General features: G+C 34.3%; 1 protein-coding gene across 1 annotated transcript in view; it reads left to right on the top strand.

Annotated features, from left to right (window-relative positions):
- Positions 1–13,252, top strand: part of LOC145292040 (uncharacterized) — a 70,473-nt gene that overhangs the window by 56,650 nt on the left and 571 nt on the right. Inside the window, exons 8-10 of the mRNA XM_080138064.1 lie at positions 5,776–5,889; positions 9,277–9,483; positions 12,451–12,542. Of these exons, the coding sequence (XP_079994190.1) occupies positions 5,776–5,889; positions 9,277–9,483; positions 12,451–12,542 (413 nt within the window). The remainder of the gene's footprint in view (positions 1–5,775; positions 5,890–9,276; positions 9,484–12,450; positions 12,543–13,252) is intronic.

Below are 13,252 nucleotides of genomic sequence, written 5' to 3'. Positions count from 1 at the left end.
TTTCACCAAAATATTTGAGTCCATAATTAACCAAGCTTTGATCCATCATCTTACAGATAGTAAAACTTCTGACCGACCAACAATATGGATTTAGACAAGGCCATTCCACAGCAGATATCCTAACTGTAATCAGTGACGTATATACCATTCACTGGACAAAGCTGGCAAGGGTAGAGCGGTAGCTCTAGATATATCTAAGGCTTTTGACAGGGTATGGCATGAAGGTCTTCTCAGGAAAATCAGATCATACAGTATCACTGGACAAATACTTAACATAATTAAATCCTTCTTAGATAAGAGAAAAATCTAGATTGTTCTCGATTGTGATTTAATATGTATAAATGCGAGAATGCCTCAGGGGTCTATCCCTGGACTTTTATTATTTCTAATATTAATAAATAACCTCCCTGGTAAAATTGTCTCTGAGATGGGTATACATGCTGGTTATACCATGCTCTATAACAGACACGACAGGAAAACAAATGAACACATATCTAAAGAAATGGCAGAAACACTAGAGGATGACCTCCAATCTGTAGTAGAATGGGGACCAAAAATGGATGGTCACATTCAATGCTGCCAAAACTAAACTTGTTTCCTTCAATAATTACGAGAAACCTTCTCTACCTTCTCTACCACCAATAGCAATGGCCAAAGACTCATTATCTGAAAGTACATCTTTTAAACTCCTTGGCCTACTAACATATACAGGAAACATGAGTTGGAACAATTACATTGAGAGCATTGCCAGGACCACTGCAAAGAAGGTAGGCTTTCTCTACTATGCTAGAAAGCTACTAACGCCCGAAATTATACTGTATCTCTATAAGGCCACCATTTCCCCATGTATGGAGTATTTTTGTTATATTTGGGCTGGTGCATCTGCTACTAGTCTCTCGCTCCTAGACAAGGTTCAAAAGAGAGTCGCCAACCTGATAGGTCCTGAACTGTCATCTAAGCTTCAGTCCCTGTCCCATCAACGAAATGTTGCATCCCTCTCCCTGTTCTACAAGTATTTTAATGGTGAATACTCCAACGAACTGCAAGTACTTGTACCCCCTTGACGTAAAAACCCCCGACAAACCCAACAAGCAGTTAAATCCCACCCCTACACAGTACAGATCCCTAGATGTAAGAGAGCTTTCTACTCCAGTAGTTTCTTCCCCAGAACTGCTAGACTTTGGAACTCCCTTTCAGGGCCCTGCTTTCCCAACTGTACTGACATGCAGAAGTTCAAGTGTAATGTGAACCGACGTCTTGCTGCCCAACTCTCTGTAGCTTAGGTTCCTGATTGTAGCCCCCTACATCAAAGTGGCAATATGCCTTGTTTGGGGTAAAAATGTAATAAAAAAAATAAAAAATAAATCCTTGACGCATAACAGGGCCCCTGAACTTGATTGTATCCCAGTTGAAATCTACAGAACTGGTAGAGACCTTATTGACCCAACTGCATCAATTCATCATCCAAATCTGTGAAGACCAAAGAGTTCCAATGGACTTCAAAGATGCTGCAATTGTCAACATCTATAAGAGGAAGGATGATTGGTCAGAATGTGGGAATTACAGGGACGTCTATCTTCTAGCCATGGTTGGAAAGCTCCTTGCTCATGTGCTGTTCAGTCGCTTCTCTCCATTTGCTGTCAATTTTTCCAGAAACCCAAGCTGGTTTTTGCCCAACATGTGGGACTACAGACATGATATTCTCAATGCCTCAACCCCAGAAGTGCAGAGAGCAACATCAACCTCTCATAGCATTTATCAACCTGACCAAGGCCTTCAATTCACTTCCAAGAGAGCTGCTTTGGAAAGCCCTTTGCTACTTTTGGATGTCCCAAGAAGTTTAATGAGATTATTAGGTTTCTTTGCAAAGACATGAATGCCACAGTCCTCTCTCCTGGCAGTAAAATTGAGTTCCTTAAAGTTCAACAGGCGTCAAACAAGGCAAAAATGTAACTTCCCTGACATTTTTGCATCATATTTGTAACAGCCATCACATAGTCAAGAACAACCTTCCCCCAGGACTCAACATCGTCTACAGGACAAATGAGTGAGCTTTCAATCTCTCTCACCTGGGGTCAAAAAACAAAACCTCAGTCACATTCCTGATGGAATTTCAGTATGCCGATGACAACTGTGTGGCATCCATCTCGGAAGAACACTTGCATCAGATTTTGAATGCCTTCAACTGTGCATATACTCAGCTTGGCCTTGCCATTAACTTTACAAAGACTCAGATTATGTCTGACAAACCAACGTCTTAGGACAGAATTTACATTGCAACACCACCAGTGTTAAAGCCATTGTCATTAGGAACCAGCTGAGGTAATCAGGTCATGTCATAAGGATTTTGCATTCTGGCTGCCGAAACAACTCTTCTATGAAGACCCTTCTACTGAAGGCACAGCTACCTTCAAAGCCTACTGACATGCGAATCTCAAGGTGAAGGGAAAGAGAAGAAAGGAGAGAGAAGAACGCTCTTGAACCAACCAAATGGAAATGGTACTACCACCCTCACTACGAAAGGCAGTTAAAGACCAGGATCAAACTTGTCGGCGACCTCTGCATACATTAAAGTCCAGAATGTAACCACCATCCTCACTGCTGAGGAGTTGCCGAGAGAGATAGGAGAGATCATTCTTATTTCAGATAGCTAAACAAGAACTGATTCAGTTCAATAAGAAAGGACCACAAAATACAATTTAAAAAATTGCACTCTTCCTTCTTATAAAGAAAGTTTGGATCATCTGTAAATTCAACAAGTAAAAGGAACTGATTTAGCATGACACTGTATCTTACGTTAGTCAAACGTGCTACGTTTTCCCAATTACAAACATTTCTTTTTCTCTCTGTTTTGCTTTTCAGCCTTATTAGTATTTTAGATCAGTGATCACTGACCAATGGTCCCCTGATAATTAGTGGTCCGTTCAAAATCTTTGAAAAAAATCTTTCAGATGTTTCAGCTTTTTATTAAGAAAATGACGAGTAATATTAATAGTTGATACATATTTTCAAGATCTTACACCTCTCCACTTTGCAGTAACATTATTAATAACTAAAATCACACAAACTGATTTCAAATAAATCATCATTCATCATTATATTTATTTTAGCATCGAGTTCACATGCCAGCTTGTAAAATGGATGATTTATAGAAATTGACTTTCAAACTAATCTATCTCTGACTAGGTATCTGTTTATCCCTCTTTCTCTCAAGTCCATTTTTATCACTTCCTCCCATGTTTTCTTTGTTTTTTTTTCTCTGAACTGAACCTATTAACTTAACTGTTCTAAATCTACCGACCCAAGAATTCTCATTCATTTTTTCAATGTGGCCATACCATCAAAGTCTCCTGTTCTGCACACATTTTCCTATACTATCCAGATTTAATATTATGTTTTAATCCTTAATGGTGATGTGCATTTAATATTAATAAAATAAGCATTTTCTAATTATTATTGTATTTACTTTTTTTTTTTTTTAAATTCACATTAGTTGTCTGCCAAAATTAGAATTATACATGGCAACTGCTGGTGTAGACAACAGATACTTGTTTTTTTTTTTCTTTTTAACTGGAAAATGTAATTTTGAAATACATTTAGATGAGTTATATTGTTAGAACTTCAGATGATTCTAATGTTTTATTCGAAACAAATGTATGCAAAGTGGAGGGATTATTTCTTGGATGTAACATGACTGTAGCAATAAGTGACTTGTACCATTACGTGAGGTGTTCTTTAATCCCAGTTGTGAAGGATTTGTAGGCTTTGTGTTCTCGATAGAAACAGTTGTTCATCTCTCTGTAGTTCTTCACTAGATGATTGTATAGATGTTGACCTATTATTTTTCTCATTGTGGCTGGAATAAGCAAAACAATGATAACAATGAATAACTTTATAATTTCTTTTGGGATTTGATTTTAAGCTGCTTCTTTACTATTAGTCACAATTGAAAATCACATTTCAAATAAAAACACACTGATATACTCATGTGTCTTGTTGAAATAAGTAAAAATAACCAAAAAATTAGAAAATAAAATGATATATAAACCAATCATTTTTTGATATCTCTCTCTCTCTCTCTCTCTCTCTCTCTCTAAAGTGACCATGTCTGTTTGCTAAACATTCTCGACCAAACTACTATGTCAATTTTTGGTCTACACACGTAAAACTTGATATATAAGGGATTCAGACCTGTGGAACAAATTCAATTTAGTTTTTAGTCAGTAAAAATAGCTACTAAAGGATCAAAATTGAAAAAAATTGAAACTTGGCAGGCATAAGTGGACTAAATGTGTTACTTCTATACATGCACAAATATACATTTACATGTTAAAGTCGGTTAATTTTTAAAGTTTTCTCATCCAATTATTAACTCAGATGGTAACAAATAAGGCTGGAACACTAAATGTTTTGGTTTCAATTCTAGCTGATAGTACAAAGTCATTTTTTTTAAACTTTTAAAATCACTATCATATATTGGGTACAATATAATAATCAATAGAGAATTGGTTAAATAATAATAAACATGAAATACGCATAAATTAAAATGTCATATTTAAGCATATTTTATGACTAGGCAACACCAGACGACCTATTATTATCTGTACATTTTTGGCATGAAATGAGTCAACAGTAGTTGACATGCAATAAAGCTCAACAGCCAACCAGTCCTTATAACTAATGAAAGTAATAGTTCACTAATCAAGTTGATTCTTTTATAGAAAACTAGTGCTTTTATCCAGTGTTGATTCGAGAGAAACAAAATCCAACAGAATGCTCGATTATTAAAATACAATTTTTCAAAAAATTGCAATTTTAAATAAATTCGTAATATTTACTTATATAAAATCGTGTTACAGAAGATCAAATCAAAACATGACACTTTCAGTTTCAAGCCAGCAAATGTTCAAATCTTGCCGACTATCTTCAGTCGCTCATGAATAATGTGTTTTTGTTTGGTAGCAAGAAATCCAACAGTGCTCAATTTTTTCATTAGTCAACAGAAAAGGCCGAATTCTCCTCCATGACAATACCTGACCACACATTGTTAAACCAACCCTGCAGAAGTTGAACGAATTGGGCTACGAAACTCTGCTTCATCTGCCATACTCTCCAGACCTATCACCTATCGACTACTACTTTTTCAAGCATCTCGACAACTTCTACATGAGAAATGCTTCAAAAACCTAAACGATACCAAAAACATGCAAGATTTTTACATTACTGGCATAAATACACTTATTTTGCGTTGGTAAAAGTGTGTTGATTCTGATGGTGCTTATTTCAATCAATAGTATTTTTTGAGCCGAGATATATTCATTTGAATTTGAAAGTTAAAAACTGCAAGAACTTTCTTTTCAACTTGATATAAATTGGGAAACTAACTGGGAGTTAGTTTGCAAGCTAACTCTCCAATGTTAAATGGGTTGACTATCCCCAAACTCTGTACGGTCTTGTCTAATCAGTTTCGTCTTTGGATGGAAAATCTTCCTGTAATTGAATATTTTTATGTTTCTGCAACAGTTTATTCAAGAGTTTGAACACTCCACATGACTGTACCAGCACAACCAATTCGTACTTAGAATGACATCTATATTGGATGCAGTGCTTTCAATAATTGCTATATGAAAATTCTATAAAATGTTTATTGGTCAACTTTTTTAAAGAAGATTGTGATTTTTTACAGCTTACATTATTCATTATTGATATTATTTATTTAAAGAATTCTTCTTACAGCTAATTGGACATGACTTAAAAACTCTTTATTTCTTTCAGAAAATGTGGTTCCGTTTGTAAATGACAGTACTCATGAAATTATGCCATTAAATAAAAGCCATCCACTTAATATTGAAGAAGTGGGCAAAACAGCATGTGGAATGCTCAATTGTCGTAAGTAAATTTGTTTGTCTTTCGCTTGAACCATTTTTCGGACCTGTCAACTTTATTGGGTCATTTTGTCTAATATGAGTTTTCACTCTCTGCCAAAAATGTCTAGTATGAGTATACAACTCTCCTTCAAAAATGCTACAACACAAAGACAAAAACAAAGAAAACTAATTGGTAAGAAAACATAGACAAAACTAATTAATAACAAAAAGAAAACAAAGATTCTCTCTCTTCATTTTGTTTCAATAATAAGGGAATATTTTTGTATTTATATTGAATGTGAAAAAAATTATATTTTTTTATTATTATCAGATTATTATTGAAAATAAGCCTCACCACACTTTTTTCATGAAAATTAAATTTACATACATGATTATTGAAGAGGGCTGGACACATATGTTCACTTCTGTTATATATATGACAAAAGTTCACTCAGAAATGTCATCAGATAAATGTGTAAATTCAAGAAAAACTTCTTTTCTTATTAAATTTTTCTTCTACGGTTAGTGCCTATGTTTCCTCTTTCTTTGGTATCAGTTTTATTTGTAAAAAAGTGTGAAATTCATGGGATCTTTGTCATTACTGCTGTTATGTCGTATGGCATGAAGGTCCTCTCAGGAAAATCAGATCATACGGTATCACTGGAAGAATACATAACATAATTAAATCCTTCTTAGATAAGAGAAAAATCCAGGTTGTCCTTGATGGTCGTACATCTAAACAATATGATATAAATGCGGGAGTGCCTCAAGGGTCTATCCTGGGACCTCTATTATTCCTAATATTCATAAATGACCTCCCTGACAAAATTGTCTGTGAGATATGCTGACAACACCACGCTCTATAACAGACACGACAGGAAAACAAATGAACACATATGTAAAGAAATGGCAGAAACTCTAGACAATGACCTCCAATCTGTAGTAGAATGGGGACAAAAATGGATGGTCACATTCAATGCTGCCAAAACTAAACTTGTTTCCTTCAATAATTACAAGAAACCAATAGCAATGACTAATGACTCTTTATCTGAAAGTACATCTTTTAAACTCCTTGGCCTAACGTTCACAGGAAACATGAGTTGGAACAATTACATTGAGAGTATTGCCAGGACCGCTGCGAAAAAGGTAGGTTCTCTCTACCGTGCTAGAAAGCTACTAACGCCCGAAAGTATCCCGTACATCTATAAGGCTTCCATTCGTTCATGTATGGAGTATTTTTGTCATATTTGGGCTGGTATATCTGCCACTAGTCTCTCGCTCCTAGACAAGGTTCAAAAGAGAGTCGCCAATATGATAGGTCCTGAACTGTCATATAAACTTCAGCCTCTGTCCCATCAACGAAATGTTGCATCCCTCTGCCTGTTCTACAAGTACTTTAACGGTGAATGCTCTGACGAACTGCACCCCCTCGACGTAAATACCCCCGACAAACTCGACAAGCAGCTAAATCCCACCCCTTAACAGTATAGATCCCTAGATGTAAGAGAGCCTTCTACTCCAATAGTTTCTTCCCCAGAACTGCTAGACTTTGGAATTCCCTTCCGGGTTCCTGCTTTCCCAACTGTACTGACATACAGAAGTTCAAGTGTAATGTGAACCGACATTTTGCTGCCCAAATCCCTACACAGTACCCCTGATACTTATGTCCCTGATAGTAGCCCCCTACATCAAAGTGGCAATGTGCCATGTTTGGGGTAAAAATGTAATAAAAAAATTTAAAAAAAAACTGTTGATAACTCATTCGAAAATGTTTCTTTTCTTATTAAATTTTTCTTCTACTGTTAATGCCTATGCTTCCTCTTTCTTTGGTTAATCAGTTTTATTTGTAAAAAAGTGTGACATTCATGGGATCTTTGTCATTACTGCTGTCATCTGCTATTTTGCTTCTCATTTCTAAGTGGTTTGATAATGTCTGCATGCATTCTGACTGCTTTCTTTATCAGTTGTTCTCTGCTTCTGCTTTATTTAAAAGATCTTTCAACTTAAACTTAGTAATGTGGGTAAGTTGATAGTTTGGCAGAAACCCTAGAACAAGAAAAATTTACTGTAACCAATAACAAATATTTATTGGAATATAGGTGTGTAACTATAATAAAAATGGAAAGTCATGTCACTCTTCTTAGAGAAAAGGTCAAGTTGAGAAATTCAACAGCTGCTAAGTTTTGATTAAGTAACTTTGAAATTGGCTTTGTGCTTTTGTTCCTACGAGGTGGTGTAATTTGAAGAAAAAGCTTTCTTAGTCTTTTCTGTTTTTGATTGATCACCAATTTTGGTCACTGTCTCAGTTTCTGTCTTGAACTGAACGCCTGTCTTCTGCCATGTTCTTTAAGATTTTTTTTTTTTTAATATTTTACTTAAGACAAATTTTATGATTTGCTAATTTATCATAAACCAAGTCACATTTTATGTTCTATTATGATTGATCTAGTAATGGGAGCCCTTTGTTTCACCTAAAAGCATTAGACCTTAAAATCTGAGCCACATGTGGGTTGGGTCTTATTTCAAGACCATGCCTTAGTATTTATTCAGAGATAATTATATTTATCAGATATGGTAAGTATATCTTTGCTACAATTTAAATTTGCTAACTTAATTTATTTAGTTATTAATCCTTCAAATCTGACAGTTATGTTAAAATCAAAATACAATTTGTAAATTCAACCTTTCAAAATTTGTAATTTAACATACAACAAAAGTTTATTTTCTTCAGCTATCAGTTCAATCTGAATTACAGGACTTTTCAAATTGTAAACACAATTTTGTCCTGTGCGTTTTGTTTTGATAATTCACTTAAGTCATACAAGGTTCTGCTGCTAACGATCCTATTGTGAAATATATCTTTTAAATCCTAATTTGAAGCATTGATGATTACTGTTGGACAATTCTATTCGAGTTATTCAAAATCAAAATCAGGTTCTTTCTCAAGTTGTCACTCAAACAAAATAATATGACCCTTTGAATTAAATTGTTTGTTTGATAAGGTGGGCCCCAAATTCTTTTAATTAATTATTCCAGAAGTAATTTAACTCAGTTAATATTGCACCAACAAATTCTATATCATTTCATATCTAAGATCCACTTTTATATTGTCTCATGCATATAAAATGAGATTTAAATAAATAGTAACAATAATAACAAGTTTTTTGTTCATATTAAATTTAAATTTCTGCATTTTGGTAGAATCGGGGAAACAGTAAAAAGGAAATTCTGAAAGCAAGTGATCTGAAGAAAGAAACTATCAGAATAGAAAATTCTTCAAGGACCTCTACAGTAAAGGAATGTGATTTTGCTGCTAGTCGAGTAGGTTGGTGAGGGAGATATTGCAAAAATGATTACAAGAAATTTGTTCTGTCAAAGTTTTAAAAACTGTTTTTATTTTTTATTTTAGAAAAGAATTGTACGATTTATTTTGGCATCAACTACAACAACGAAGTTGAGGGATTACAGCTGAACCGAGACACGAAGGATAAGTTTCGTCTTTCTTGTGACACTGTCTTTAACAAATCAATGCAGCCTGCAGTGTCATCGAATATTGATGTTGCATTTATACCTATAAAAGATGGAGAAGATGTCATCCCAAATTTGTTCATTGCTGGTGAGTTGACCATTTTCTTTCAGTTGTTTTCTCTAAGACACAGTTTTAGGCTTAAACCAAATTTAACGCAGGATGTTCAGAATAAATTTGATCATTTTTGATAATCTTTTATTTCAGAACTATTTGAAATATTTACAAAATATTTTACAATTGGATCATGGTTATTAAGGCCAAGAATCACTCGAGAATAACAATTATGAGATGGAAATAAGTCCCAGGGGAGCATTAATAGTGACTGTTAAAAGTTGGAACAAAAGCATAAAAAAACTTTCACGTTCCTCAACCAGGACTTAGCACTAGTATTTACAAAAATTCAATTAAACCAATGAACATCTTTTTTTTCTAATAGACATAAGAAAAATAACAGGAAATTCTCTCATGCATTTCTTTCAGTTGAGCTCTCTTTTACCCATTTGACTATTTATCAGTTTGTAACCTTTGAGCATTCATGCATCAGTTTCTCATTTATGTTTTCTTGCATTATCCTCTGTCCTTTGATTATGAAAGGTTAAAGTCACCTAACAAGGTTTTGATTCAAGTTGGTTACCAGGCACAAATAAGGTATCAAAAAGAAGTATCAGTACTGTTACATAACAGTTTATGGACAGAATGTTGTTACAATTTTTTGTATGAAATGATAAAGGAAAACTTTCACAGCACATTCAGTATGCATTAAAATTTGTACTAAATTTTTTTCTGCTTTGTCAGATCATCATTTTTTTTTTTTACTTGGAATTCATTACTTATCAAGGCTCGAAGGCCATTCGAGGATAAGGGTTAATGAATGTAAGATGGTAGTGTAGTATTCGTTAATAGTGTAATTTTTTTGTTTTTTTACAAAAGGGTCATCACTTATCAAGGCCCGGGGTTAAGGGTTATTGAGTGTACAGTAGTCAATGGGATAATTTCTTAGTAATTGTTAGTAGTAGAAAGTAGTAGGTAAATTGGAATTATTTAATGGGACAGTTCATCAAGAATTTGTTTACGTTGGACTTGAAGACAACCAAATTGTAATCAGCTGGAAAACAGACTAATGGAGGAGAGTTCCACAGGCATGCAGTTCTGAGAAAGAAGCTTTGTTCATGGAATTTATGTTTCGGTTTAGGCACAGATAAAAAGTGGGGAAAATTATTGACAGTGGTTTCAGCTAGATATTTTTGCTGATGAGGAGACTTTGTTTCAAAAAACCAAATGATAAAATTATTGTCCAAGACTTATTATCTATTTCAATAAAAACATTTTTTCTGAAACGATCGTACAATTTATTGATTTTGTTTGTTCTTCCTTAAGAAACCGATTTTTAATTTTAATTATCAATCATCTTACTCAATATTAAAATAGCTCTAGGATGTATATGCCTATTGAGCTTATTATATATCTACATTACAACGAGCACTGTTTTCTTTTATTTTATTTTAATTGTATTAAGGAATTTACTAATACATTAAAATATACTCTGCTCTTTAGACTGTTGTTCTAATCCTCTTAAAATAAATAAATATATATATATATATATATTTTTTTTTTTTCTTTTTGGCGTCGAGAGGTTCCAGGTTGCCTGATGAAGTCTCTTTGACTGAAACAGATGGCTATTTGTAGCGACCATATGTAATTGTTTACCCCAAATAATAAAAAAAAATTTATATATTTTTATATTCTAAGATTAACTCAATTACCATTCAATTTTTTTTCTTCTTCTTCTTCACACATTCTTCTAAAATCAACCCAGCATTGACAGTAGTTTTAAATTCTTTTTTCTATGCACATCTTATCTTTCTTTTAATAATATTATTTAAACTCATTCCCTTTTCCTTGTACCCATTTGTGAATTATTCCACGGATTTCTGCCTTTTGGATTACTTTGGACCATCTTCCAATTACGTGATTCCCTTGGATTTTACTTGTGAAAATAGAAATTTAACCAACTTTTTTGGATTTTCGATTTTTGAATTTTACCGTTATTGGATATTTTACCCCTCACCAGACTACCCATTCACGTGAAATCACCTTTTTCTTCACCCTATTTCCTCTGCTTCACTATTTATTACCAAGTAAGAGCTATGACTTACTTGTAGTTTCATTAAATACTTTTGCAAGCAAAATCTGATCCCGCATTTTGCTAAATCCTACCCTTTGATGAGAAGGAAAGTATTTCTTCGAAACTCTGTGGATTAAGGACTATCCACTTATTTTGTGCTTCCTTTTTAAATTTAAATATATTTTTAGCTCTTTTTCAAAGTGTTTTTTAACATGTTTTATTAACTACTTGTTCTTATATATATATATATATATATATATATATATATATATTGTGATTGTGGTCAGGTCATGTCATATGCTACTGGTACCATGTAACCCAGTACTACCTGCCTCATGGTCGGGTCACCAGCGACTAAACTGGTTCCCCCACCAGACTTGTTTGGTAAAGACGGCAGCTAGTCTCCCTGAAGGATTAAAAACAAGACCTTTCAAAGGGCGAATGAACCCTTTTTCGGGGTCAACGGCCAACTAGCACCGTGTATATTTGTGTGTATGTATATATGTGTTGGGGTAGAGAGGGCTCCCGTAAGCCGTAGTGAAGGCAACCTTTCTAGGAGAAGCAAATCTCTGATTTAAAAAACCATAAAGCGGGAGACCAGTACCCGCATTAAGCTGGTCTGCAGTTTGATTTGTTGCTGGCTATCTTGCTCTTGCTTGTTGCTGGATCTCAACATTTTGAACCGAGAGAGAGACTTAGCTGTCGTACAAAGCTAAGATTATGTAACATCATGTGTACAGATACTCCCTCAGGCATTTGGACTTATGGACTTTAAGTGTCTGAGTGAGTGGCACTCGTCTGACAAGATGTTGCAATCATCATATATATATATATATATATATAAATGAATTTATATGTCTTTTTTAGAGTACAGATAGTGTGTTCTTTGGAATTTTTTTAACAATTCTCACTTTTTCTTTGCCTTTCAGAACTTCTTATAAAACCGTACAACGATTTCTTCTCTTTTAAAAATAAGACCTATTTCCGTTACTATGCTGAAACAGTGCTGATCAGTCCAGAGGTAAATATTTTCTTTTTCTTTCTTAACATTAAAAATGAATTTTGATATGTAAATTTTATTTTGGTAGTTAAAAAATAAATGTAAGAAAAATTTCTCTTGTTGGTTTCTTGAATGTAGTCATCTTAGGGACTGTTGAGTTCCAACATAATGATTTGTTTGGAGATATCGAAGATCAACATATTAAAGTTCTCTCATTCTTGGTTTGTCTAGTACTTTGGGTCTGCCATTGTTCCATTCAGATTGGGTACAGTGGAGGTTGATCATTGAGTTGGGGCTCCTATATTCGCCTTTGTGCATCTTCAGCAGTTGTTACAAGTGTGCTGGGAGATCTCAATAAAAGATGTGTATCTACCAATCAGTCATCTGGTTGATCCTCATCTATAGGTGTGAAACTTGACCAATGAGTATGGTTGAATGGTGGAATTTGGAAGTTTTTAGCAATGGCTGCCTTCACCACATTTAGCATTGTTGATAAGTTGACATGTCCTAACCCTAACCCTAACCACAGTCCTCTGCCAACACTTCAATTTAAAGTTTCTGCCATCTGTTCTGTTGCAGCAATGTCTTTGATGGCTTGCACATACTTCTTGTTACCCTGTGGGACAATTAATTCTTGATGTAATCCTTCCTACCTTAATGATGCAAGCATATTGGTAGACAACTGAGGAACTGGACAACAATTACTAAAACGTACTTGAATGAGCTCTAAG

Source organism: Euprymna scolopes, chromosome 13 (assembly GCF_053919585.1).
Source record: "Euprymna scolopes isolate OS-2025 chromosome 13, ASM5391958v1, whole genome shotgun sequence".
Lineage (NCBI taxonomy): Eukaryota > Metazoa > Mollusca > Cephalopoda > Sepiida > Sepiolidae > Euprymna > Euprymna scolopes.
Note: the sequence above shows the minus strand (reverse complement) of the source record. Positions and strands in the feature narration are given on the sequence as shown.